The sequence below is a fragment of the Littorina saxatilis genome, linkage group LG9 (assembly GCF_037325665.1).
Source record: "Littorina saxatilis isolate snail1 linkage group LG9, US_GU_Lsax_2.0, whole genome shotgun sequence".
In the NCBI taxonomy this organism is placed as follows: Eukaryota; Metazoa; Mollusca; class Gastropoda; order Littorinimorpha; family Littorinidae; genus Littorina; species Littorina saxatilis.
The window spans coordinates 38,895,606-38,922,500 of NC_090253.1; the positions used below are offsets into that span (position 1 = coordinate 38,895,606).

Consider the following 26,895-nt stretch of genomic DNA (forward strand, 5'->3'; position numbering starts at 1 on the left):
GTGCTCAAGGGAAATTGAATTGATGTTTTTCACCTTCCAGGGGGTATTTGTTTAGTGTGAGCAGGTTAATTAGATAAACATTCAGTCAACCATCACCAATCTGTCAAGGCTTTAACACTGATTGAGAACATCCTTCCACTTGATGTTTCAAGATTTATTGGTTAAAAGTGGGAGTTTCTCCTGAAATGATTTTGTATGTTGACATTTGTGGCCTTACAATTTACATAATTTATTCAACAAAAAAGTGTCACTCTGCACAGAAAGTAGCTTGGTCGTTGAATGTTGGTATGTGTTCAAGTGGAAGGAAGCTCTCATCCCATGTGAAATTTGAACAGGTCTATCAGGGTTACAACTTACATGAGAAGGAAGGTGCCTTAGTTCAAATATTATTGGTTGACCTGAACTGTGTTCTATGCTCATGACTTTCTGTCATCTCTATCTAGAGCCATCTCTCTCTCAAATTTTTTGCTGCTTAATATAATAATAAACAACGTGTCACAGCCGGCTACAAATCAGAAAGCATTTTGAGTATTCTGGTGATATTAGGGTTTTTCCTGCTGTTTGCTCTGTAAAAATCAGATGGTTTGATGCTCTTGACGTGTTTGAGGTCTAATAGTAATAATAACACTTATATAGCACGAACCACAGAATAATTATTTGCTCTCAGGGCATTTCAATTTTTAAGTGTAAATTACAGTAGACAATCAACATGTATTAACATCTGTCAACATGACATGGAGACAGTAAAATAACAATTACACAATATCTATGTTAAAGGGTACATTATGCACATAATACCCATTTAGCATAAATCACATGTAAACACTTCATGCATGCAAAACATGTGAAACATTCATGAAGATAATAAAATGAGCTGTCCATATTGACAAATCTGTTTACACACACGTATGCGCACACACACATTGTACACCAATGCCTATTAGGAAACAGATTGTGGGTGGGTGATTTGTGCAACATTTCTGTTCACTTCTTTGAGGTATGTAGGTCATAAGAATGATTTTTGACTCACATGCGAAGCAAAAGTGAGTCTTGTGTACTCACCCGAGTCGTCCGGACGTCCGTCCGTCCGTCCGGAAAACTTTAACGTTGGATATTTCTTGGACACTATTCAGTCTATCAGATGGTGTATGATGACAAGGCCCCAAAAAACATACATAGCATCTTGACCTTGCTTCAAGGTCAAGGTCGCAGGGGCCATAAATGTTGTCTAAAAAACAGCTATTTTTCACATTTTTCCCCTTTTCTCTGAAGTTTTTGAGATTGAATACCTCACCTATATATGATATATAGGGCAAAGTAAGCCCCATCTTTTGATACCAGTTTGGTTTACCTTGCTTCAAGGTCAAGGTCACAGGAGCTCTTCAAAGTTGGATTTTATACATATTTTGAAGTGACCTTGACCCTGAACTATGGAAGATAACTGTTTCAAACTTAAAAATTATGTGGGGCACATGTTATGCTTTCATCATGAGACACATTTGGTCACATATGATCAAGGTCAAGGTCACTTTGACCCTTATGAAATGTGACCAAAATAAGGTAGTGAACCACTAAAATTGACCATATCTCATGGTAGAAAGAGCCAATAAGCACCATTGTACTTCCTATGTCTTGAATTAACAGCTTTGTGTTGCATGACCTTGGATGACCTTGACCTTGGGTCAAGGTCACATGTATTTTGGTAGGAAAAATGTGTAAAGCAGTTCTTAGTGTATGATGTCATTGCTAGGTTTAGTTATTTGACCTTGACCCTGAAGGTAAAGGTCATGTAAAGGTCAAGGTCAAGCATGTGAGTCGTATGGGCTTTGCCCTTCTTGTTATAAGAAGAAGGAAAGCAAATTGAATGGCGGCAAAAGTTGAAATTAAAAGGTCATAAATAGAGGTAGCACTGTGTTTGATCTGACGACTTTAATGGCGCGGCATGCACAGTGCAGATTCTGGTGTAAACATGCACATGCTATTTGTTTTGACAACTTTCAAAGGGCTGTCAGATTGGCAGCAAAGAGTACGGTGTGCTGATCGCTTGCGCACAAGTTGTCTACTTTTTAAGCTTGTTAACCTCGGCAATGGGCTTATTTTTACTCATGTTCATATGCCCATGAAGACACACATGTATCAGGCATGGGAATTGTCCGCCGAACGGCGGATTTCCGCCGAATTTTTTTTTTGTTCCGCCGAAAATGCAAAAGTGTCCGCCGAAAAAATAAAGGGGGGAGGCACACAAAAAAGGCACCGGTTACTTTGGCCTTTGCGCAAAAGCCCGCGAAAACTTTCCATACTTTGTTGAACACGCACTGCTACCGCCCGCCTCAGTTATTGAACTTTTATGTTTGAAAGTAAACCAGATTGCACAGATTGTGTTACAAGTTACATTTTCCTGTTTGTCTCAACAGATCAATTTTTTTTACAAATTTAAACCATATAATACATATGTATATATTTTTGTTCTTCAAAAAAGCAAAAATTGGTACATTTTTGTACTAAAAACTCTGATTCTAAAAACAGAATTTAATGGCAAACTTGGAGCTCAGATGACACCAGATTGCACCATCTGGGTTCTTTGGAGAAAACATTTTTCGCGTCTTCGGTTATAAATTTTCCGCCTTTTTTACAATTTTCAATTCCCATGCCTGATGTATATATATTCAAAGAAAAATATTATCAAGAAATTCAATTGTTTATTAAAGATTTGTGACCCACTCCCACAAAAGGATAACAAAGTGTCATTTTTCACATTTGGAGTTTTTGGTATTCCTTGAAAGTGAAGATAACCAGCTTTCAGATGGTTTTTACAACAATTTTCTATTGTTAAGCGTTGATGAGATATAGCGATTTAAAGTTTGCTCAAACTCAAGCGGCCATTTTGAGAAAAGCAGGTGTGAAGGTAACAGGAGTAAATTTGCAAAAAATCCCTAGCAATATGGCTTTTAGTTTAACTTCTAAAGCTGAAAGTGACTGATCATGATTAGATGTAAACTTGTATTCATGGGTGAAAGTAGCCCGTCAATTGACTGAAATCCGTCAATCTGAAAATAAGTCTGACGGAAATTCCGTCAATCCGCAATTTTTATTTTTTTAAAAAAAAATTTTTTTTTATATTTTTTTTAAAATTTTTTAAGCGGATCGCGTTTTTGAACTGCTATGCGGTAAACCCCGTAGGTGAAGTTTCTTCGCTTTCGGATTCGCTCTGCATCACGATAAAAAAAGTTCTCGCGTTTTGGCAGGCATTATGAAGTGGTGACACGATTTCTGCGACAAAGATACCGGTTTTGACGGAAAACGCATGGACAGATCTTATTGATGCTGGTCTAGCCAACAAATGGCGATGGGACTGGTTGGAGTTCATGAAACTAAAACTGTGTGTGGTAAGTTTGGTGCTTGAAACTCAAGTGCTTTTCCTTGAGAACTTTGCACTATAAGAGATGCTACTGCTTAGTTGCTACTTTGTGCAGTGCTACATCATGCTGTTTGCATGTGTGACATTCTGTTTCATCATTTATTTCAATGCCTGTCTGGCAATGTTTGCTTCTTATAATTAAATATTTTGAACTTTTATTTCAGTTGTTCAGTTGTTCAGTTTCTATTTCATTTAGTAATTGGCTGTTGTCAATGTTAATTGTTATCAATTGTGTCGTTGTGTTGGAAGATGCAAGTGTGAAAAGATACAAAAGAAAAATGATTACTTCTGTGAATTGTTTTGATTTTGTTTACCCTTTTTACCATATCATTAGAATCTGAAGGTATTTTTTTGACCTGCATGATAGTGACAAAAAGTGTATTTTTTTGCCAGGAAAGGCCACAAAATCACAATGTATAATGCAAAAATTCGTTTTCGGCCGGGGGGCGTTGACCCCCCCTGGACCCCCTAATGGGGCCCTGCCCCGTACCCCGCCAGGGCCTGGGCGGCCCCTGGACCCCTGCCTCAAAAATGTTTCAGTCAATTTGATTTTCATAGCTTTCACCCATGTGTATTCAATATGCATTAAAAAAAATGAAAATAAAGTTTGTTTTAAGTACAAAAAGCAAAGAAAGAAACAATAACTTGGGGGTTAAAAAGGTGCTTATTTCGCGTCTGCAGTGCAATAAAACCTCATTTTTATTATATTTGCAAAGCGAATCTGAAATTGATATTTACAGAATAGATATAACACATTTGGTAGATTGCAGAAATGCATAAATCTCAAAATCCTAAATTTTGGGCATGGCTCTGGTTCTCTCTGTTCGGCCTCAGCGACTTTGTTATCCTTTTGTTGGAGCCGGTCACATTTTGATTGATGTTTTGAGAACACCTGTGTGCAATTAATCTTAAATAGGTAATTAAGGCTGTGTTGTCAAGCAAAATAAAACTTTTTGTTTGTCGTAAAGGTATATTTTTAATAGAAAGGAAAATGCCTTCTTCAATTTGTGCAGTATTCTAAACAGCAAGTGTCAGTTTAGTATTTTAGAGAAATAGGTTTGCTAATAATTAAAGGGTAGTGGTTTTAATTTAAATCTTTTATAAACAGAGGAAACAAATTCATGATATAGTTTATGTTGGATCTGGCTACTGTCCTCAAAGTCAAAGTTTCTGAAGACAAGCTGTGCTTGAGCATAACAGTTCAATACATTTAAACGTCAACTCATAAAAAGAAGGCCTTTCCCAGGCAGCTCATACATATTATGCACAGTGACCTTGATAACCCTTGAGGTTATCTCTTCTGTGGGCAACCTTGCTTTCTTCAGTGTAAATACTATGTGAAAGTTCAGAATCTTTTTTGTGATAAGTTCATGATCCTGTTGAAAAGAGGAGGCATGCTTAGAAATGTTGGCAATCAAAACTTTTGTAAACATAAACAATCTATTATGTTGAAGGCCAAGCGTTGAAACTAGATGACTGGTTGGTGTTTTTTTCTCTGGAATTGGAAGTGTAAATTGAAATGCGTATTGTTTTTGGGGTCGAACCCCTAGGCGAACAAAGGAATCGTTTACACCTTGGGACATTAACAATAACATTATTGTCTAGTTTGATGATATCTTTTAACTAATTTAAGTTGTTTATGTGAGGTTTCTCCGAGTTCATCAGTGTTATTATAGCATTAAAAACTACTTCTATACATGTTAAAAGCAAAGTAAAACTCCAGCAAAATAATTGTACATTAGTAGGAATTCAATTTAGAGTTTTAGTCTTACTTGCAGGTCTGTTGAGAAAGTTTCACATTGAGATTCGAATGCCACCGAACTCATTATCTTACTCGACTTATAATTTATATTATAATTAAATACAACATGTATGAGTTACAGAGTGTGGAATGGCACTCTTATTGAGTCTCCTGAAGTGTAAGAATCTTCTCATATATATTACAAATAATGCTGTACAGTGTAGGAACTTTTTAGGTTGGACATTATAAGTTTGTTCAAGATGAGTGAGGGTTTTGTAAAGTTCTATTAAGTGTAATTTCTTAAGTATTTCAGAACGTAAAGGACATCAGTTACATACATCGTTTCCAGTACATGTACTGGCAGATCCACCTCTGAAAAGGGCCTCTGGATCAAATGTCAATTGTTATGCCATTTGCATACTTTGCAAAGTGCATGTATAGCACCTCTTACTTTTGTTCTTATACAGTAGTTCAACATTTTAGGTTGTACACAGGTGTGCGTTAGGTTGTAAACAGGTGTGAGGTATTAATTACAAGATCAGGGTCTATGGTAATCATGACATGTGCATGCATCTGCACATGTGTACACACACAGACACCTGCCACTACATGTTCAGCAAGTTATCAGTTACTTGTATTCTCACAAAACCTACATTACAATACATAAACTATGATCAAGGACAGTAAAAATTGAAAGTAGTCACTAAATCAGGAGAGTCTTAGGAATGGGCTGGCCGAGCTAAGATGTTATCTTGGATGTTTTTGAAGCTAGAGCTTTGCAAACTTCTACTGATTTTGGGTGATTGCATTGTAGCAGTACATGTTTGGTTCATAAAAACTGAACATTGAGGTTTTCTCGAATGTGTCTGAAGCTAAAGCCTCTGTCTTCAAAGGGAGGGAGTCTTTTGTCAGGGGGTCTTGATAGGGGGATTCCACTGTATGGGACATGGCAAAGGGGAGCTCCACTGTAATAATGGGACATGGCAAAGGGGAGTGGTCTAAGCATTTGCTTTTTGGCTCACGAAGTGTAGTCTATGCGATCGTAACTTTGTCTGTCTGTGCGTTTGTGCGTGTGTATGTCTGTGGTAAAAACTTTAACATTTCGTCATTTGAAGACGTCACATTATGGCGTAAGAGGGTTAGACGTCACGCGAAGGAATTACTGAAAGTCTTGGTCATTGTTTTTTGAGCGGGCCGAGACTAGTTGGCAGTGGTGTCGTAGATTGTTGACACTCTCTCTCTCTCTCTCTCTCTCTCTCTCTCTCTCTCTCTCTCTCTCTCTCTCTCTCTCTCTCTCTCTCTCTCTCTCTCTCTCTCTCTCTCTCTCTCTCTCTCTCTCTCTCTCTCTCTCTCTCTCTCTCTTTCAACTTCAGGCCCTTCAAGCGTTATTATTCTGATTTGTTTCGTTTTGGTTTCATTTTTCATTGCTCATTTTTATATTTAGTCAAGTTTTGACTAAATATTTTAACATCGAGGGGGAATCGAAACGAGGGTCGTGGTGTATGTGCGTGCGTGTGTGTGTGTGTGTGTGTGTGTAGAGCGATTCAGACTAAACTACTGGACCGATCTTTATGAAATTTGACATGAGAGTTCCTGGGTATGAAATCCCCGAACGTTTTTTTCATTTTTTTGATAAATGTCTTTGATGACGTCATATCCGGCTTTTCGTGAAAGTTGAGGCGGCACTGTCACGCCCTCATTTTTCAACCAAATTGGTTGAAATTTTGGTCAAGTAATCTTCGACGAAGCCCGGGGTTCGGTATTGCATTTCAGCTTGGTGGCTTAAAAATTAATTTATGACTTTGGTCATTAAAAATCGGAAAATTGTAAAAAAAAATAAAAATTTATAAAACGATCCAAATTTACGTTTATCTTATTCTCCATCATTTGCTGATTCCAAAAACATATAAATATGTTATATTCGGATTAAAAACAAGCTCTGAAAATTAAATATATAAAAATTATTATCAAAATTAAATTGTCCAAATCAATTTAAAAACACTTTCATCTTATTCCTTGTCGGTTCCTGATTCCAAAAACATATAGATATGATATGTTTGGATTAAAAACACGCTCAGAAAGTTAAAACAAAGAGAGGTACAGAAAAGCGTGCTATCCTTCTTAGCGCAACTACTACCCCGCTCTTCTTGTCAATTTCACTGCCTTTGCCATGAGCGGTGGCCTGACGATGCTACGAGTAAAATGGCATTGCATTCAGTTTCATTCTGTGAGTTCGACAGCTACTTGACTAAATATTGTATTTTCGCCTTACGCGACTTGTTCTTTTTGATTTATCTCCCTTTCCCCCTTCTTTTGCGCTTGGAGGACATCTTCTTCTCTGATAAGTCGTTTTGATATTTGTATTTTTGGTGTTTTTTTTTTTTTTTTAACCTGTTGAAGACCATTAGGTCGAAGCGTTGTTCATTGTCATTTTTTTGTATATTTCTTTGCGAGTCCAGAATATTAGGTATTACTCTTAGTCGTGTCCCTGTAAGTAGGCTACATGCAGACAGACAGATCTAGATCTAGTGTCTCGCATTCTTGCACAGTGTCACCTATGCTTACTGTGTGTGTGTGTATGTGTGACGGGGTGATTGAGTTTGTGTTACTATTTGTCTATTTCTTACGTGAGCCTTGAAGGCTTCGCCTCTTGTCTTGTTTTGCAGTAAGGTCAGTTGCTGACTGAGGTGAACGTTTCACTCTCAACATGGTATGTCAGTATGTGTAATTGTTTTGGTGTTTTCTGTCCCCAGCTGTCACCTGTCCTTCTGCTTCCACTTCTTCCTGCACGGGGAGTCGCAGGTGTGCGCCAGCATCGAGGTGAAGCAGCACTCACCTGTGTGGCGCCTGACCCACCACCACCTCAACTTGCTACAGGACACGCAAATTCACTTCCAAGGTAAAACCATGCTTACCTTTTCGTAACGAAAAAGGTCTTTGTTTAGCAGTAGGATTAACTAACGAACGCACTGTTTTGTCGCTCATACTAATCCAGTGACAGTGAGAAAAAAATGTGAGAAGAAGATAAAAATAGGTAAAGAACAGAGAGATAAGATGCCTATGTTGCTTTTTTTCAAATTCCTTTTTTTTATTTTGTTTATAACAGTCATGTCTCATGGAGCAACTGTAACAGTGTTTGTCATAAAGTGTGATACATTCTGCACATGAAGCCCTCTGGACAACAGTGGCTGTTATTTTAGTACATGTAGTGCAAAACACTTAAATTCATTCTTTATTCTGGTGTATCAGATAATAATTACAGCACATTTTAGGAATTAGTAATGCTATCATTGCCTGGGAATGCTCTCCAGGCTCTTGGATTTATGACAGTGGTCTGTGTACCTCAGGATGGAAACACCTGCTATGTATGTGTGATTTCATCTCATCATAGGTGCTAGTACCGTTCAGTCCTGTAGTCGTTTTTTTCTTTCTGGCGAGTGATTATTATTATTTTATTGTGCAATTTGATCGATCTTTGCTAAATGACATGACATACAAAGCATCAGGACTGATTTGTAACGAAAATGCATGCTCTTTTTCAGTTATCTTGGCCCCCTACGGTCTGAATGGAACGCTAACAGGTCAGACGTATCGGGACACCGACCCACACAATCGCTTCCTCTTCCAGCAATGGAACCAGTACTATCCCTTTGACCCAGACGAAACCAAAGATTATGACCCCAACCGTCTTCCTAACCTCGTGGAAGTTCTCGTTGGTGAGTGAACACGGTTGTAGAATCATTTTGACAACAAAGTTTCCTTGGATGATCCAGGGCTTGAACAGTGCTTGTACTGTGTGTATAAGCCTGGCAGCGTGGGCTTGAACAGTGCTTGTACTGTGAGTATAAGCCTGGCAGCGTCTGTGATCAAACACTGATGGTTAATGGGAGGTGGGGTGGCCCTTTGTAGTTTGACTTTTTTTTTATGTGTTACATGACAAACTAATTTCTCATTTGAGATTCCTTTAAAGAAGTTTTCCATGTCTGTGTCAGTATATTTTAAGATTAGTCAGTTTTCAATCAATCAATCAATATGAGGCTTATATCACGCGTATTCCGTGGGTACAGTTCTAAGCGCAGGGATTTATTTTTTTTAAATTTTTTTTATTTTATGCAATTTATATTGCGCACATATTCAAGCCGCAGGGATTTATTTATGCCGTGTGAGATGGAAATTTTTTACACAATACATCACGCATTCACATCGGCCAGCAGATCGCAGCCATTTCGGCGCATATCCTACTTTTCACGGCCTATTATTCCAAGTCACACGGGTATTTTGGTGGACATTTTTATCTATGCCTATACAATTTTGCCAGGAAAGACCCTTTTGTCAATCGTGGGATCTTTAACGTGCACACCCCAATGTAGTGTACACGAAGGGACCTCGGTTTTTCGTCTCATCCGAAAGAATAGCACTTGAACCCACCACCTAGGTTAGGAAAGGGGGGAGAAAATTGCTAACGCCCTGACCCAGGGTCGAACTCGCAACCTCTCGCTTCCGAGCGCAAGTGAGTTACCACTCAGCCACCCAGTCCTCAGTTTTGGACAAAGCAAACTTGTTAGAATTTAACATTCGTTTTGACTCAAAATGCACAGGGTCTAAGAGTGAACAAGCCTAACATGCTATCCATTTTGTTCTTTCCAGGTGGTGTGCGCATGCGCTACCCGTCCGCTTACGTCCTCATCTGCGAAACGGACGAGACGGCCAGTCGCGTGCAGTCTGTGGCTGGTGCTCCTGACACGCTCGGTGGACGCGCACACCCCTCTTCCCTCCACCCTCCAGGCCATCTCACTCCCCCACACTCCCCCAACCCCCACCTGCAAGGAGCAGTGGGAGGAGGGGAGGGAGGGGGCAAGATGGGGGTGGGGTTCGGCGAGGGGCGGATGTCGACCCTCCCCAGCATTGCTGAGGTGCTTGGACATCAGATCACGGAGAGAGTGGCGCAAGATTCCACCCTCACCACCGGATCACATGCTGCGCCGAGGAGGTGGGTCTTCCGTGACATTTATGCTATGTTCTATCAGAGCAGACGAGAGTTTTTAGGGAGTGTGTTTGTGTGTGTGGTAGTCTCTGTGGACAAGTATAAATGATTTTGAATGTAAATCATGGGTTGGATTGAGTTTAGGGAAGAGTGTGTGATAGAGATTCTCTATGTACATGTGTCAATGACTTTACATGTCAAGCAGTGTTTGAATTGAGGTCGGGGAAGATAAGTTCTCTTAAAACCTTGTGTGTGTGCGAGAGAGAGATTCTCTGTGTTCATATGTTTCCAAGATTTTAGTTGCAAAATAGTGCTTAGATTGAGAGAAGATGTAATGGATACAAAGGCATAAGTCAGTATGACTAGAACAGTCTAAGTCTTTTTGATTAGGAGAAAATGAAGACCAGTTTGATTAGATATCCAAGTCATAACTCAGAACATTGAAGCTGTGTTTTATATTGCAAGAATTTCCCAAGGATACTGTGAGAAAAGTGAATGCGCTTTCAGACGTCTTTGTCTTGGCTGTAATACTGCAGGAAACATTAGCTAAAGGCTAGAAACATGCATGTTTGATAATGAAGACAACTTTTGAAAAAGTGATTAATGCAACTGCAAGCATGACAAATTCTAGCTAGTATGCTATGAAGGGGTATGTGTGTGTGGTTGTACAGCGGCTGGAGCACAAATTGAAATTGTTTCTTTGTCCACAGGTCTCAGGAAGGAGGGGCAGAGGAAAATCCTAACTCTGGGGCCTGGAACTTTGCCGACCCTTCCACTAAAGTCAACTGCAACTGTGTCAAGTCAGTATTTTTGTCAAGTCACAGCAGTTAGTGTTACTTTTGAATGTTATCTGCAGTTAACTGTTAGCCTTGAAGCATTCTTCAGTCTACTTTAAACGGTGACACTGTGTTTTTGAGAAGCTAATTCATCAATATAAAGGTCAAGGTCTGATACCTTCTTCATTATGTTGTAGTAGAAGTCTTGCACGTAAAATAAAGTCAGGCACAAGAAAGCCTGCTTTCACTTTCAATCTCATCATGTCATTATATATGATGGTCCCATCCCACTGCAGTGTTATGAAAGCTAAATTTGAAAGTTACTTTGTGTGCAGACATCGCAAGATGAAAGCTGTAGTGTTATGAAAGCTAAATTTGAAAGTTACTTTGTGTGCAGACATTGCAAGATGAAAGCTGTAGTGTTATGAAAGCTAAATTTGAAAGTTACTTTGTGTGCAGACATTGCAAGATGAAAGCTGTAGTGTTATGAGAGCTAAATTTGAAAGTTACTTTGTGTGCAGACATCGCAAGATGAAAGCTGTAGTGTTATGAGAGCTAAATTTGAAAGTTACTTTGTGTGCAGACATCGCAAGATGAAAGCTGCGGCGCAGGCCAAGTCCAAGTCCAGTGGGAAGAAGGACAAGGACTCTGAGAAGGAGAAAGGAGAGAAAGGGGACAAGGAGAAGGGGGACAAGGAGGAGAAGAAGACAGAACGACTGGAGCGGCAGCAGTCACGCCACGGTCGCAGCTCGGTGCCCTTCCACCGTCGGCAGGCGGCCATGGACGACATGCTGCAGGACGACATGGAGCGCATCATGAACCACCTGCCCCCAAACCCCGCCTTCTGCCCCACCGGCTCCACCACCATCCCCCCTCAGGGCGGCTCCACACCGGTGCCGGAAGGGCCCATGGACACGCCCAACTCTGCGCCTTCACCGCTGGACCCCCCGCCCAACCTGCCCTCCATGGAACCCACCATGCCCACCCTCAGTCCCCATCCTCCTAGCAAGTTTCTGGGGGGTGGAGGAGGAGGGGGGACCGCGGTGAACGGCGCTGCAGCAGGAGGAGGTGGGCAGGCAGCCACCTCTGCTGCCACCGCCACGGCCAACAACAACAACAGCAGCAACGTTGTCAACAACAGTGGTGTTAGTGGTGGTAATGCAACAGCAGCTGCTACAAACAACAGCGCAGGAGACAAAGACGCGACTGGCCGTAACAACAACAGCGGCGGTGGTGGTGGTTTGGCGAATGGCACTGTGGATCAGCCAGGTGGCGGTACGGACCCTGCCAATCCTTTACCGAACGGCAGCTTGAACTCGGAGTTCTTCCCTAAAAGTGACGAGTTGACTTGTGGGCAGGGGGCTGCCACCCCCCAGCCCCCCAAGGCAGCAACAGGGGCAGGTGTGGTGGGGGGAGCAGGGGGTGGCGCCCCAGTCCCACCTGACGCCCAGTTACCGTGGGGTGAGTCGTCGAAGAAAGAGCTGGTGTCGAACTGGTTGCAGTCACAGCACAAGTGTGTGGAGAGCGTGCTCAAGCGCCCTTCGCTGCCCACCAATGGTTCTGACGAGGAGGAGGAGCTAGTCACGCGGTCCTTGTATGATCATGACATTGTGCAAAAATGGTGAGTACAGCAACCTTTTTTTTTTTATTGGTAGTTACCTTTTTGGTTGTATCTTCAGTATGTGCACAAATGGTGAGTACAGTAACCATGTTTTTATTGGTAGTTAGACTATTGGTTGTCTCTTCAGTTTTTTTCCATTTCCTTGTAAACTATCTGGAGAGGAAAGAAAGGGACAAGCACAGGTCTCTTTCTTTTTTGTCCAGACATCTCTTTTGTTGTTGTTGTCCTCTTCGTTTTCTGTTCATGCTGGTTCAGTGGTTGGTTACACTTTGTTTTCTGACTCTAGTCTGCAACCCATCTGCATCTGCTTGTTGAACTTGTGCCCAAACATGTTGGGTTTTGTGATGAATAGCTGTGCATTTAGCTGAAAGATTTTGGGGTCAGGAGCAGAATTCAGTAATGGTCTCCTTTCGATTGATTTTTGCACCTGCACTTGTAGGTTTGTGTCTTTCCTTTTTGACTCACATGCGAAGCAAAAGTGAGTTTATGTACTCACCCGAGTCGTCCGTCCATCCGTCCGGCCGTCCGGAAAACTTTAACGTTGGATATTTCTTGGACACTATTCAGTCTATCAGTACCAAATTTGGCAAGATGGTGTATGATGACAAGGCCCCAAAAAACATACATAGCATCTTGACCTTGCTTCAAGGTCAAGGTCGCAGGGGCCATAAATGTTGTCTAAAAAACAGCTATTTTTCACATTTTTCACATTTTCTCTGAAGTTTTTGAGATTGAATACCTCACCTATATATGATATATAGGGCAAAGTAAGCCCCATCTTTTGATACCAGTTTGGTTTACCTTGCGTCAAGGTCACAGGAGCTCTTCAAAGTTGGATTGTATACATATTTTGAAGTGACCTTGACCCTGAACTATGGAAGATAACTGTTTCAAACTTAAAAATTATGTGGGGCACATGTTATGCTTTCATCATGAGACACATTTGGTCACATATGATCAAGGTCAAGGTCACTTTGACCCTTATGAAATGTGACCAAAATAAAGTAGTGAACCACTAAAAGTGACCATATCTCATGGTAGAAAGAGCCAATAAGCACCATTGTACTTCCTATGTCTTGAATTAACAGCTTTGTGTTGCATGACCTTGGATGACCTTGACCTTGGGTCAAGGTCACATGTATTTTGGTAGGAAAAATGTGTAAAGCAGTTCTTAGTGTATGATGTCATTGCTAGGTTTAGCTGAAGGTCAAGGTCATGTAAAGGTCAAGGTCAAGCATGTGAGTCGTATGGGCTTTGCCCTTCTTGTTTAACTTGACATAAAAAGTCTGAAAATTGTATTTATTTATTTCCTAGGTTTAAAATGGCTTTCAGCTTTATGTCATTATGTGCTGCATAGTAGATTATAAAAAAGAATAATAGTTATAGTAGAATAATGCCGCTTGGTAGGACATATAAATTATAATGAATTTTTTATGATGGTAAGACCTTCTTCATGTCAAAGCTATCGGACGGGCCAGGGATCAGACCAATTTGATCAAAGATCAAAAAAGAATGAGTCAGTGACCGAAGACCAAGGCCTGGAAACAAAACTGCATATTATTATTAACAAGTGCTGGTGTTGGTTCATGGAAGATAGAATAAACATGCTGTCAGATCCACAGGCTTTTTATAGTTTATAAAATACAATCTTCAGTTTTGCTCTAGAAGTAGAACTGGAACTAAGTGCCCTATGCATGCAGCTGTTGCTGATAAAATTGTCAGGAGTAATCAGATAATTAAATCTGAAATGTATCCTTCACAGGCCCTTGCCCTTCATTTTGAATCTTGTTTGATAGTTTTCTTTCCTTTGTGTGTGTGTGTGTGTGTGAGGGAGGGGGGGTGTTTACTTTCTGTTTTGCTTTGTTTGGAAGATGTAACTATTTTATGATGCTGTGTTTGCTTCCTGGTTATGTCAGTTATCACTGACTCCCTGTGCCTAAGAGCTCTGTCTGATTGGTTGTCTGCCCCCACCCCCCAACGTGATTATAGCCGTGCACCTCCAGAGCTTACCTTTATTATTGCCTCACACCACTCTCCTTGCTGCAGAATTCCAAACTGACAGTTGACATTTGTGGCTATGCCCTCCTTGTGTACCTATGCACTCACTGTTTTCGGTTTTGTTCCTTTTGTGTGTGTGTGGGTCACTGTGTGTCACTGTCAGTGTGTGTGTGTGTGTGTGTGTGTGTGTGTGTGTGTGTGTGTACTCTGATGTGCATGAGTGTGTGCATGTGTTAACACTGAGTGAATCAGAGTTTTAGGGGGCTCAGAAACAACTATTGATACTAGATTAAGTTTTGTTGTTGTTGTTACTTCTGTTGTTAATCTTAAAGGGTGTTGTCGTTGTCAGAGGTGATGATTACATTTTGCTTTCATTTGCTGTATTAGAACTTTATAGAATGACACTTTGACAGCTATTGTCTGTTCCATTTTGTATGTGGAGAGAGCAGGGTTGAAGATCACTAACTTGCCTTGACATTAGGAATAGGATTATTTCTCCAGGCCTAAACTAGAACAAGAGGATATGGTGAAGTTTCAGTGAAGTAGGTTGAATAACCTTTAGTTCTGAATATATTTTTAAAATTTGTGTGAGTGCTGAGACAGTGAGAGTGATGGGGTATGCTAATTTGCTATAAAAATAGTATGGGCCATTGGGACGCAGCATTCAGTCAGACCTTCCTTTTCATAGTTTTGCTTCATGGCAGTCAGACTGGTCACTGAAGCTGTTCTGCCCTTATAAAATATGGAACTTGATCTAAAACTTTAAATCTTGCAAAATCTTTATCTTGCACAAAATCTTGCACAGTTCTATGAAAGATTTTGTGCAAGATAAAGATTTTGCAAGATTTAAAGTTTTAGATCAAGTTCCATTTTTCTCAAAATATAATATTTTATTTTGTAAAAATAGAACTGTCATAGTTGTCTAAATGTTTACTATGTATAGACAAACATTGTACAAAATACTCACAAAAATGTTACACGGGGTTATTTTCAAAACAAGGTTTACTTTCATGCCACCTGTTCTTTCTCTTCAAATATTCATAATATGCCAGCAATGGCTGAAAGGTGCAAGGTTTAGAAAGTAAGAAGTACATTTAATATTTAGTACATGTCCAAAATGCCTTGGCTGTCAGAAAGAAGAGTGCTGGGAAAAAAATGGTCAAGGAAAGCTAGATGGCTTTGCAACTTTAGAGCAAGCTGTACCTGTAAGCTAATTGTGCTGTAACTTCTTTGGGGTTAGCCAGCAACGGTAGAACTAGGTCAGCCTTGAACTTTAAATCCGGGAGTGTCATGTCATGAAAAACCCACCACGCGGCTGCCTAGCACTTGTAAGTGGTAAGGGCGGGCCAACCAGCCAGCCCTCTCCCCCGCCTACCACTACTACCAGCAGTTCTGCCTAAGCTGTGTCAAGCAAGAGCCCAGCCTAGCGTGAAGGCATTTGAAGGGGGAAATGGGGTTCATTCACTCTACTAACCAGTGTCATTCACTGAACAGTACTGGGAAGAACGCATGCATGCCTCCTGCTCAACAAAGCAGTGAATGGGCAAGAAGCATTTACTATAAGTACAGTACTGGTTACTGACAGCCGAGTGTATTAACTTCAGACAGTTTTGAAAGAAGTTCAAAAAGAATCCCGTTCCTTGTAAAGTTGTAACGGAAACTAAGTCAGAGCAGCCAGCTGCGAATAGCTTGCAGGTCCGGTATGCTAGAGTCCTGGTTATAGATTTTAGTTTGAGATAAACTGTACACTCAGTGCAATTCATTCAAAGTCTCTTAAACTCTACTTCGGTATACTGGCCCCAGGACATTATCCCCGAGTACGCTAGTACTAGGGCTCAGCAGACTTTAATTGTGTGTCTGTCTGTCTGTCTCCACTTAACAGCTTATTGCTGGGAAACTACTGGGCGCAGTTCGTTCAAAAGTTGATACACTAACTTGATAATAGGTCCGATTGATCGTATTAAAACTTCATAATGTTACCTGGGACCTAAATGCGAAATAAACCACAAAAACGACTTGGCCGTAGGAGGAGTTCACACCGGCGGGGCAACACGCAGCCATTGACCTGATAGAACAGCCGAACGCGTCACACAAAAATACGTCATGACAAAGTTACACGCAAAGCGAAAGAGACTTTGACGTCATTTACTTTTGTTCGGAATTTTCCGTCTGTTCCTTTGCCAAAACGTCTTTGTTCTCTATTCTCATTGCAGCTGTGAAATAATCAGTCTTGTGTCTCGGTCGTGTAGGTACAGAGTTTGCTTCTGCAATCATTGTGTTCGTGTTGATGACTGCTTCATAAGACAAAATAATAAGCGAATCTATCGCGAGGAAGACGTTTATACATGTACAAATCACCGAACCCAACCCATTTTTTGGGGTGCGTATCGCTGCATTTTTCTGAAGAATAAACTGCATGTGGTTAATTTCATCCGTTTAATGCTTGTCGAAACATATCTGATCACAGATGAGGTCGCAGTTTGTAGGTTGAATCTATGAATCGGCCAGAGATAGATCTGCATTTCTGGTCAGAAACCAACATTCACACCACAGACATTCCAAACATTTATATTTATTGAGCGAGCCAGTCTGAAGAGTACTCGGGTCCAGCGCGAGCGTTTTTTATCACTGGCCCCAGGACATTATCACCGATATCAGTTCAAACATGTGTTGATTTTGATGACCTTATGCGAACCTAACTTGCAGAAAGTATTGTTCAGACTTAGCTATATATTAGAATTGGTTTAGACCTTCTGTTTGTTCAGTTATTGAATGTATACATTGACAGGTTAAGGCAGTTGAGACGAAAGATATCAGCATGTTAGAATTTCACCAAAAGGCAAGGAACAGTTGTTATTAAAAGTAAAACTAAAATCGTGTAACAAAGATATTTTGTTCCTTCAAATTTACTTTTTTGTTGTTCTGTACTGCTTTGAAGAGAAAATTTGTTCACCCCTTTTTTTTTTTTTGAAAAATAGTTTACAAATTACATTACAATACATGTATCACCAAGTATTTTCTTAAAAACACAACTCTGAAATGAAGTCGGAGCAGTTATTTCTGGAATTGTTTGTAGAAAAAAAAGCAAAAACGGTTCTTTATAAGTCAATCTCTTCATTAGCCAAACAACCTTATACTTTTTAGTTTACATTTAGTCAAGTTTTGACTAAATGTTTTAACAGAGGGTGAATCGAGACGAGGGTCGTGGTGTATGTGTGTGTGTTTGTGGAGCGATTCAGAGTAAACTACTGGGCCGATCTTTATGAAATTTTACATGAGAGTTCCTGGGTATGATATCCCCAGACTTTTTTTTCATTTTTTTGAAAAATGTCTTTGATGACGTCATATCTGGCATTTTGTAAAAGTTGAGGCGGCACTGTCACACCCTCATTTTTCAATCAAATTGATTGAAATTTTGGCCAAGTAATCTTCGACGAAGGCCGGACTTTGGTATTGCATTTCAGCTTGGAGGCTTAAAATTTAACTGATGACTTTGGAGTTTGGTCATTAAAAATCTGAAAATTGTAATTAAAAATTATATTTTTATAAAACGATCCAAAATTACGTTTATCGTATTCTTCATCATTTTCTGATTCCAAAAACATGTAAAAAATGTATATGTTATATTCGGATTAAAAACAAGCTCTGAAAATTAAAAATATAAAAATTATGATTAAAAATAAAATAAAATTTCCGAAATCGATTTAAAAACAATTTCATCTTATTCCTTGTCCGTTTCTGATCCCAAAAACATATACATGATATGTTTTGATTAAAAACACGTTCAGAGAGTTAAAAAGAATAGAGATATAGAAAAGCGTGCTATCGTCCTCGGCGCAACTGCTACCGCGCTTTTCTGGATTGTTAATTTCACTGCCTTTGCCGCGAGCAGTGGACAGACGATGCTACGAGTGTACGGTCTTGCGGAAAAAATGCAATGCGTTCAGTTTCATTCTGTGAGTTTGACTGAGCTTGATTAAATGTTGTATTTTTGCCCATTACGCGATTTGTTATTTTCTAGTGTTGAGCAATGGAGAGAGTTGTTCCCTCCACATTCGGAATATGGGTCTGATAGTGTTTTACATACTGTTTACTTGGTGATTCAACCCTCTGAGCGACTTTCTTCCGCATGAGAATCAGCATGTTAAGTGATAGGAAATGAACGAAGCAAGAAGGATGAGGTCTTGGAAAGTTTGTTTGTATAATTTGTACACTTGTAGTTGTAATACAAGTTGAAGTGTAATGTGTAGAGCTATAGATGAGGGATTTTCGAAGTTCGGGGGAAGCAAAGAATGTTAGGTGGTGTATAGCTGTGTGTGTGTTTGTGTTTTTCTTTCTGTCACATATAATTGTTGAGAGCTTTATCATTGTTGTCTGTGGTTCTAGGACAATCCCCCCCCCCCCCCCCCGGGACTTTTCCCCCCAGACAATCCCCCCCTGGACATTTCCCCCCTAGGACTTCTTCTTCTCCCCCCCCCACCCCCACCCCCCGGTCAATTTTCCCCCCGGACTTATACCCCGGGTCTTTTCCCCCCCCCCCCCCCCCCCCCGGACAATACCCCCCTATATTCATTTCATAATAGTTTCTTCAATCATCATTGTTATCACACTTGAAGCGTAAGGCGCACGTGACCTAACATTTTTTGTTTCAGTGGCTGTGGAAAGTTGCATTCCCCTGCGTGAAAAGTGTGCTCCTGTTATGCTTTTTGTAGTGTGTTTTTTGCTGTGTTATAGAAATCACGAGGAATTCCTACACAGTTCTAGAATCCCCGGACAATACCCCCCTATATTCATTTCATAATAGTTTCTTCAATCATCATTGTTATCACACTTGAAGCGTAAGGCGCACGTGACCTAACATTTTTTGTTTCAGTGGCTGTGGAAAGTTGCATTCCCCTGCGTGAAAAGTGTGCTCCTGTTATGCTTTTTGTAGTGTGTTTTTTGCTGTGTTATAGAAATCACGAGGAATTCCTACACAGTTCTAGAATATATATGTGTCTGTTTTGTTGCGTCCTTGAGCAGACAGCGGCTTTCAGAAAAGTTGCTCAGAAAAACACATTGTGTGCGATGCCTTGCAAGTAAGAATCTATGTCGCGGTCATTGTATGAACGCACAAGGCGTAGCATCCTGTCGGTCGCAAAAATCATCAATCTATCATCGTCACCTTCTCCACTGTCGTAGGCGAGAAAAGACGCACCTGTTGTCGTTTCTTTGTAACTCTGCGGGAGGACAATTTCAGCTCTGGATCTGGGTACTTGCTCGGGTCCGCCGGCTTTTTCTCTGTTACGTCGAACAGCGCGTCTGAGATTTTCGATGGAAGGCAACTGTGAAGCAGCATCCATTGTAGTGCTCGCCATCTCGCGATAAATCATTTGCTGTGGTGCCTCTTCTGTTGTTTCAGCTTTTCTCTTTAGTGATTCCCTCAACTTTACAATATCACCTCTTCCTCGGTTTCTAGAATGGTTGTGGTCATTGATTTTCTTCTTCAGCTGTGTCTCTTTTACGTGAATCTTCGCCTTACATCCATGATCTCGCCTCTTTTCACACTCCCAACATTCTACACCTTTGGTTGTCTTTTTGTTTTACGTAAACATGATTTTCAAACAAAATGCAGCGAGCACCTCTTGTTGTCAAAACTAAAGTCCATTGTGTACTATCCTGAAGCAAGGTCAAAGTAAAATAATCCCTTTTATATAACACCTCTGAGCTTTAAAATACTGATTTATACTCACTGATGAACAAAATCCAGGGCAGCAATCCGAGTTCTAAAATACTGATGAATGCTCACTGATGATTTATATGATCCGCAGAAAGGGAAGAAAGTTAACGATAATAATCACTTGTGAAATTGATTTTTTTTTTTTTTTTTGGGGGGGGGTTGTCCTAGGGGGGAAATTGACCCGGGGCGAGTTATCCTGGGGGGGGGGGGGGGTGGTTCTTGGGGGGGATTGTCTGGGGGGAAAAGTCCAGGGGGGGTTATGTCCGGGGGGGGGGGGGGGTTATGTCCGGGGGGGGGGGGGGGGGGGGGATTGTCCTGCCACGGTTGTGTGTGAGTCCTTAGCTCATGCGTATTCTTCCTTCTAACTCAGTCCCTGCAGTGAATGTTAATTTGTTCTTGTAAGCAAAACAAATTATCCTTGCTTGAACATTAATTTTGATGGAAACTATCCTGCAATCCTCCCTTCAGTTAAAAAAGAACCCACATTAAACCTACATGTGGGACTCTTGGTGTTTTGTTATGCATCTAACTTTGAAGGTGAAAAATTTCAGTGCTACTGCAACATAAGGACCGAGTCTGCGACAGCTACAGTGGGGAAAAAGTTTCACAGAATTGGAGACTTTTATATTTTATAGATTGAATGAGTGATCATTAGTACTAGTAGTAAGTAGTAACACGTGTAACCTGGTTTTGCACAACAGTTTCAGTTTTGTTTTCCTCCTTGCTTATTTGGTTTGTTCCATTATAACATGACATCTTCAGAGTTGCCAACTGCTACGATTTTAGCTTAGCATGCTATGGTTTTGCAACAATTACTACGCTAAGCCCAAAACTGCTACGCTCAAACAAAAAATTACAAGGATGCAAAATGTCCACTTATCACTCGACAATCAGCAACAGTCATTTAAAACTGCGCTTGTGGTGGAAAGGTCTGATCCAATCAGGGGACGGTTTTGTCGTACATCCAATCGAGAATGTCGTTTCTCCTTTTTGCGTTGTAGTCTTGGTTAGCGTATTCTGATTGACTTTGAACACGTTCTTGGAGGGGTACCGAGGCACTGCGTCCCACTTGCCACCATGCCGTTGACACGGACAACGAGGGGGGGGGGGGGGGGGGGGGGGGGGGGGGGAGTCCAAGGCAAATCTTGCATAATGCGGGTGTGCGATTCAAATTCAAGACAATGCTACTCTTAAAAACTAATTGCTACTCTGAAAACTTCAAAATGCAGCATTATGCTACTATTTGGGCTTCACAGGGGTTGGCAGCTATGCATCCTTTGTTGTTGTATTTTTGTTGGTCTTGTTACAACCTGACATCCTGGGTAATACTAGTAATTCATATATACATGTACATTTTTTAACATGTTTCTAGGATCGGCTGGTCTGTGGATTCTGATACTAAGTAACATTAACAATTGTGTTTGTTTTGTTTGCAGGGTACACTTTCCTCTGAAGAAAAGCCGGTTTGAGATCTTGCCAGAAATGGCACAGCCTGTGGCGGGAACCAGTGGGCTGGAACCTATCTCACCACCGCTGGAACATTCCCAACGCAACATGCTGCCACGATCGCCATCTCCGGACCCTTACGAGTTTTCAGACGAGGCTTCCGTCAACCCTGCTACCATGACGGCCAGAACGCGGCCTAACAGAGATCGGCAGTCCCCTCGTCTGGTACGTAGAGTTCGCATCCCTTGATCTGTAATGTGGGCTGATATGTTTGTTCTTGTTTGACTTTGCTATCTTTCATGGTTTATAAATTGGTCGATTTTGTGAGTGTGATGTCTTGTAGTTGTAGTCTTTTCTCTGTGCCTAACAAACCACCCTCATATACTACTTCAGTACCTGGCAGAAAGCCATGGTTTGTAATCCATGCAGATTCTGATAATCATAATGCCAGCTGGAAACCAGATTTCTTACATACTCATGACTACTTAATAATTTAGGCTTTGACTCCAAATGCAATCTGTATCTTGTTGTCTGTGCATAGACAGCACTGGATTCTGTGTGGGAGGGAATGAGTTTATTGAAAACAGTTAATAGCATCATCTCAACATGCAATGACTTTTTGACTCACATGCGAAGCAAAAGTGAGTCTATGTACTATGTACTCACCCGAGTCGTCCGTCCGGACGTCCGTCCGGAAAATTTTAACGTTGGATATTTCTTGGACACTATTCAGTCTATCAGTACCAAATTTGGCAAGATGGTGTATGATGACAAGGCCCCAAAAAACATACATAGCATCTTGACCTTGCTTCAAGGTCAAGGTCGCAGGGGCCATAAATGTTGTCTAAAAAACAGCTATTTTTCACATTTTCTCTGAAGTTTTTGAGATTGAATACCTCACCTATATATGATATATAGGGCAAAGTAAGCCCCATCTTTTGATACCAGTTTGGTTTACCTTGCTTCAAGGTCAAGGTCACAGGAGCTCTTCAAAGTTGGATTGTATACATATTTTGAAGTGACCTTGACCCTGAACTATGGAAGATAACTGTTTCAAACTTAAAAATTATGTGGGGCACATGTTATGCTTTCATCATGAGACACATTTGGTCACATATGATCAAGGTCAAGGTCACTTTGACCCTTATGAAATGTGACCAAAATAAGGTAGTGAACCACTAAAAGTGACCATATCTCATGGTAGAAAGAGCCAATAAGCACCATTGTACTTCCTATGTCTTGAATTAACAGCTTTGTGTTGCATGACCTTGGATGACCTTGACCTTGGGTCAAGGTCACATGTATTTTGGTAGGAAAAATGTGTAAAGCAGTTCTTAGTGAATGATGTCATTGCTAGGTTTAGTTATTTGACCTTGACCCTGACGGTCAAGGTCATGTAAAGGTCAAGGTCAAGCATGTGAGTCGTATGGGCTTTGCCCTTCTTGTTTATTTTTAACATTTGCTTTGATCACTGCAGCGTGTAGATTTGAGAATGTCACTCCTGTTTTGCAACTCATTTGCAACCTTATTACGTTTTCCAGGGAGATGAAGCTGGCGAATATGGTCAAGAAGACATGGCAAATGGTAAGTGTGGGAGAGAATTCTTGCTGTTTAACGTGCAATAAAGACTATTTGAGCGGCTGACTGAAAAGATTTCACATCACGTTGTTGTTGTTGTTGTTGTTGTTGTTGTTGTTGTTGTTGTTGTTGTTGTTGTTGTTGTTGTTGTTGTTGTTTTGTTAGTCTGATAAGTCTCTGACTTGACTATTCGAGCCTATTCTGTTTTAAGTCTAAATATGAATTAACAACTGCTGCTGGTCTGAATCTCTCTCTTTCGTGCACAGCGCCAGTAGGGCATTGTGGTGTACCTCTATTTTAAGACCTCCAAACATCTGAGAGAGAGAAATCTTAAAAATACAAGAAAGGGAGTCTTAAAATGCAGGTAGATTTACCAACACTTTAAAAAGAAAGTCTGAATGTGGAAGCGGTCTCAGAATGGAGGGCCTCAGAACAGACATTTCCCTGTACATGTATCAGAATTAAGGTTGCTTGCTGGGTGTTAATGGGGATGTTCTTCTTACTCTTAGTTCTTCGTATCTTTAAATTTCCTGGCTTAGAATCCAATTTTGAAAGTTTTTTTCTTTTCCTGCTCCTTGCGTATGCTCTGATACGAAGGTGATGTTTTTTGACATGCTGTTGTTCAAGTGTTGTGTGTTTGATGCAGACATTGGGCAAGTGGATTCGCCGCTGCACTCCTCGGGCAACCTGATGCGGGAGAAAGATCTGCAGGTCAGCGGGGCTCACAAAGATCTGGCGCAGCTCTTCGAATCTGACTCCTCTGCTGACGATGACAACGATGGAGGGGTAGGTGGAGTTTTTTTTATTTTTTTTTTTAATAGTTTCAATAGAAGTGACAGAAAAGGTAAGAGTGGAGGACTTTCAAGTCTGATTTGATGCAAAATGGGACATAAGAGGTGAAAAAGAGAACAAGAATTGTTGTTCGGGGGGATTTGAGTACATGTAATGTGCAAGAATTAGGGTTATGGGCATACTTCTAAGAATATCCCTGAATCTTGAATGTTCAGGCTTATTTGGTTTGATATGAGGCAGAAGAATGAGAGAGAGGTGAAAATGTTCTTTAGGAGGATTTGATTGTTGCGAATTTGTGGAGGAAGGTAAGGAATTATTTGTTCTTGTCTCTTAGTGGGTCAGACTCAGAGGTTGGGACTTGTTTTCATGTCTGCAGACCTGTTTACACTACACATTGAGCGTAGTAAACTACGATTTTGGTCCCCAAACTACGCAACTACGCATGCTTGTCTTATACTACGCAAACGTTTCGTTTCGACTACACATTTTGACATTTTGAAAACGCAAAAACGCGAGCGAGTTCCGATCCATAATTTGTACTAACCGGTTGTGTACTGCGTGCAAAACATGCCCGGCGCCCGCGAGAGTAGCGTAGTCAGTAAAACTGTTGGTCTTGCTGCTGTTATTACAACTATCGCGGGCGTTTCAGCACATACTTTTCTGAACGCGGTCACTTCGTAGCTCATTCTTTCTGGAGGGAAAAAAATGGCTACAGCGACGAACACGGATTCAGAAGACTTTGGCGATCAACCGCCACGGAGCAAAAAAAAAGAAGCTTGGTCAAGGCTTTTCTGCCAAAGTACTGTGAGGAGCATCCATACCTAGTTTCGTGCCCACTGCACTGTGTGCAACACGGCTTTTTCAGAGAAGCACAGTGGGCTTTACGACCGTGTAACCGCCACAAGAAAAGCACTTCTCATGAGGAATTCGAGAAATCCCGACCAAAGCAGAGGAAAAATTGGACTGTTTTGTGAAGAAACCCGTGCCAGGGAAAGAAGACCAAGACAAGCTCACTTTTGAGAGATCGGTAACCAGAGCAGAGGCAATGACCTGCCATATTATTATTATTGCCGACGCAAACCTGTTCTGTTTATATATGCAAATTTGCCTTCATGTTGATACACATACTCCCAGTCCCTACTTTTTGTGACTTGATGTTCTCAGATTGGAGTCACAGGTCTTGAATAGGGGGTCCCACTGTATATGAACTGCATACCCCTCAACATAGCTTTTTTTAACAAATGCATGGGTGAAACTTTTCCGCCTTAGGGCGGAAATCCGCCAAATGAAATTGGTCAAATAAAGAATTCCTTATTTTGAAAATCTGTAAAAAAAAAAAAAAAATTTTTTTTTTGCCGGCGATCCGATCTGTATTTTCTCTAACACAGTGACCGGACATCGCTGAATCTTTGTTTCCCTGAGCGCGCGAATTATCGGACTACAGCTTGGCATTAATTTTGTTATCATTGTTTACTGCGCAAATTTGTGTGTTTGAGATACCAGGAAAGGCCTACTTTTACCCTTAAAAAGCCTGATTTTTCGTTTTCTTCCGGGGGTCTTCGCCCCCCTGGGCCCCCTAAGAGGGCGTTGCCCCTGCACCCCACCAGGGCGTGGGCGGCCCCTGGACCCCGGCCTCATTTTCCTTATTTTTAATTCTGATCAGTTTCACCCATGCAAATGTTCAAACTAGTTAATAATTTTTTTCTTAACAAATAAACTTAATGCTTGGCTTGTATTTTTGTGGGGGCTTTGTTTGTATTTGTATGAGGAGTATTGTTCACATTGTAATAGTTTTGTTTGGAGTGTTGAGTGTTTGTTTTAGTACGGTATAAGTAACTGTTCTGTTTTGCGGTTTGGGTTGATCAAATTGAAATACTACACATTCACCTGCCAAACTACACATTTGCCTTATTTTCACACCCAAAACTACACATGGTACATTTCAGGGGTAGGCAGGTCTGTGTCTGAAATATTGCCCTGTTCACAGTTGAATGCTGTGAAAGATCGTATCCCTCAATAGTCACTTAATCTTACAAGGGTGGTTTCTAGTCATGTTAGATTGCACATGATTATTGGAATTCGGACCTTCAGATGCGAAGTTGTTAAAGGATGAGTAATTTTGTGGATTTTTTTCAGCACATGGATATCTGCTATCCCAATAGCAAAACCTTGGAGGAGTTGAAATCTGTTGGCATCAAGTTACCAAATGATCCATCTGAGACACCTGTGATTGGTATGTCATTTCTTTCTTCGTTTTTTGGGTCTTTCTTTCTTTTTTTTTCTTTCTTTTTTTCTTTCTTATTGTGCAACTCTTTTTTCATCATCACTGTCATGTTCATCACAGTTCTATGACAGGCGTGTCCCTAATTCAAGCCGATAATGCAACACTAGCTAGCTGATAGCAAACACTTGAAAAAACATGGTGTACAGAGGAGGCAGGGTTTTCAATTACATTGTTGCCTCCTGACACCGGGATTTATCATCAGAGTCCACTTTGTGCAGGCTCTCCTCGGTGCTCCAACTCCCCCGTGTGCATGCATGCGCACTATAAATTCCCAAGCTCACACTGAAAATCTTGGAAACATGAATACGCACATGCAGAAAAGAAAAAAAAAATATTGGGTAGCTCCTTACCGTATGGCAGCTTGCTTTCCCCAGTGAGAAAGCAGCCCGATTTTTCATGGAAGTAACCTCACAGGAATATATGAAATCTTATCCTTATCCTCATTTGGAACCCCAGATGGTACCAATGGCATGTGCTGCATGCCATCTTCACATTCTCAGCTTCTTTTCCAAAAGGAATGTTGTGCTTCTAAATATGC

General features: G+C 40.9%; 1 protein-coding gene across 2 annotated transcripts in view; it reads left to right on the forward strand.

Moving 5' to 3' along the window:
- LOC138976016 (mediator of RNA polymerase II transcription subunit 13-like) overlaps positions 1-26,895 on the forward strand; it is a 64,141-nt gene that overhangs the window by 11,679 nt on the left and 25,567 nt on the right. For both annotated transcript variants that reach the window (XM_070348804.1, XM_070348805.1), the window contains exons 5-13: positions 7,913-8,058; positions 8,702-8,875; positions 9,807-10,149; positions 10,854-10,943; positions 11,503-12,540; positions 21,694-21,928; positions 23,245-23,287; positions 23,928-24,067; positions 26,210-26,306. In XM_070348804.1, the coding sequence (XP_070204905.1) occupies positions 7,913-8,058; positions 8,702-8,875; positions 9,807-10,149; positions 10,854-10,943; positions 11,503-12,540; positions 21,694-21,928; positions 23,245-23,287; positions 23,928-24,067; positions 26,210-26,306 (2,306 nt within the window). The remainder of the gene's footprint in view (positions 1-7,912; positions 8,059-8,701; positions 8,876-9,806; positions 10,150-10,853; positions 10,944-11,502; positions 12,541-21,693; positions 21,929-23,244; positions 23,288-23,927; positions 24,068-26,209; positions 26,307-26,895) is intronic.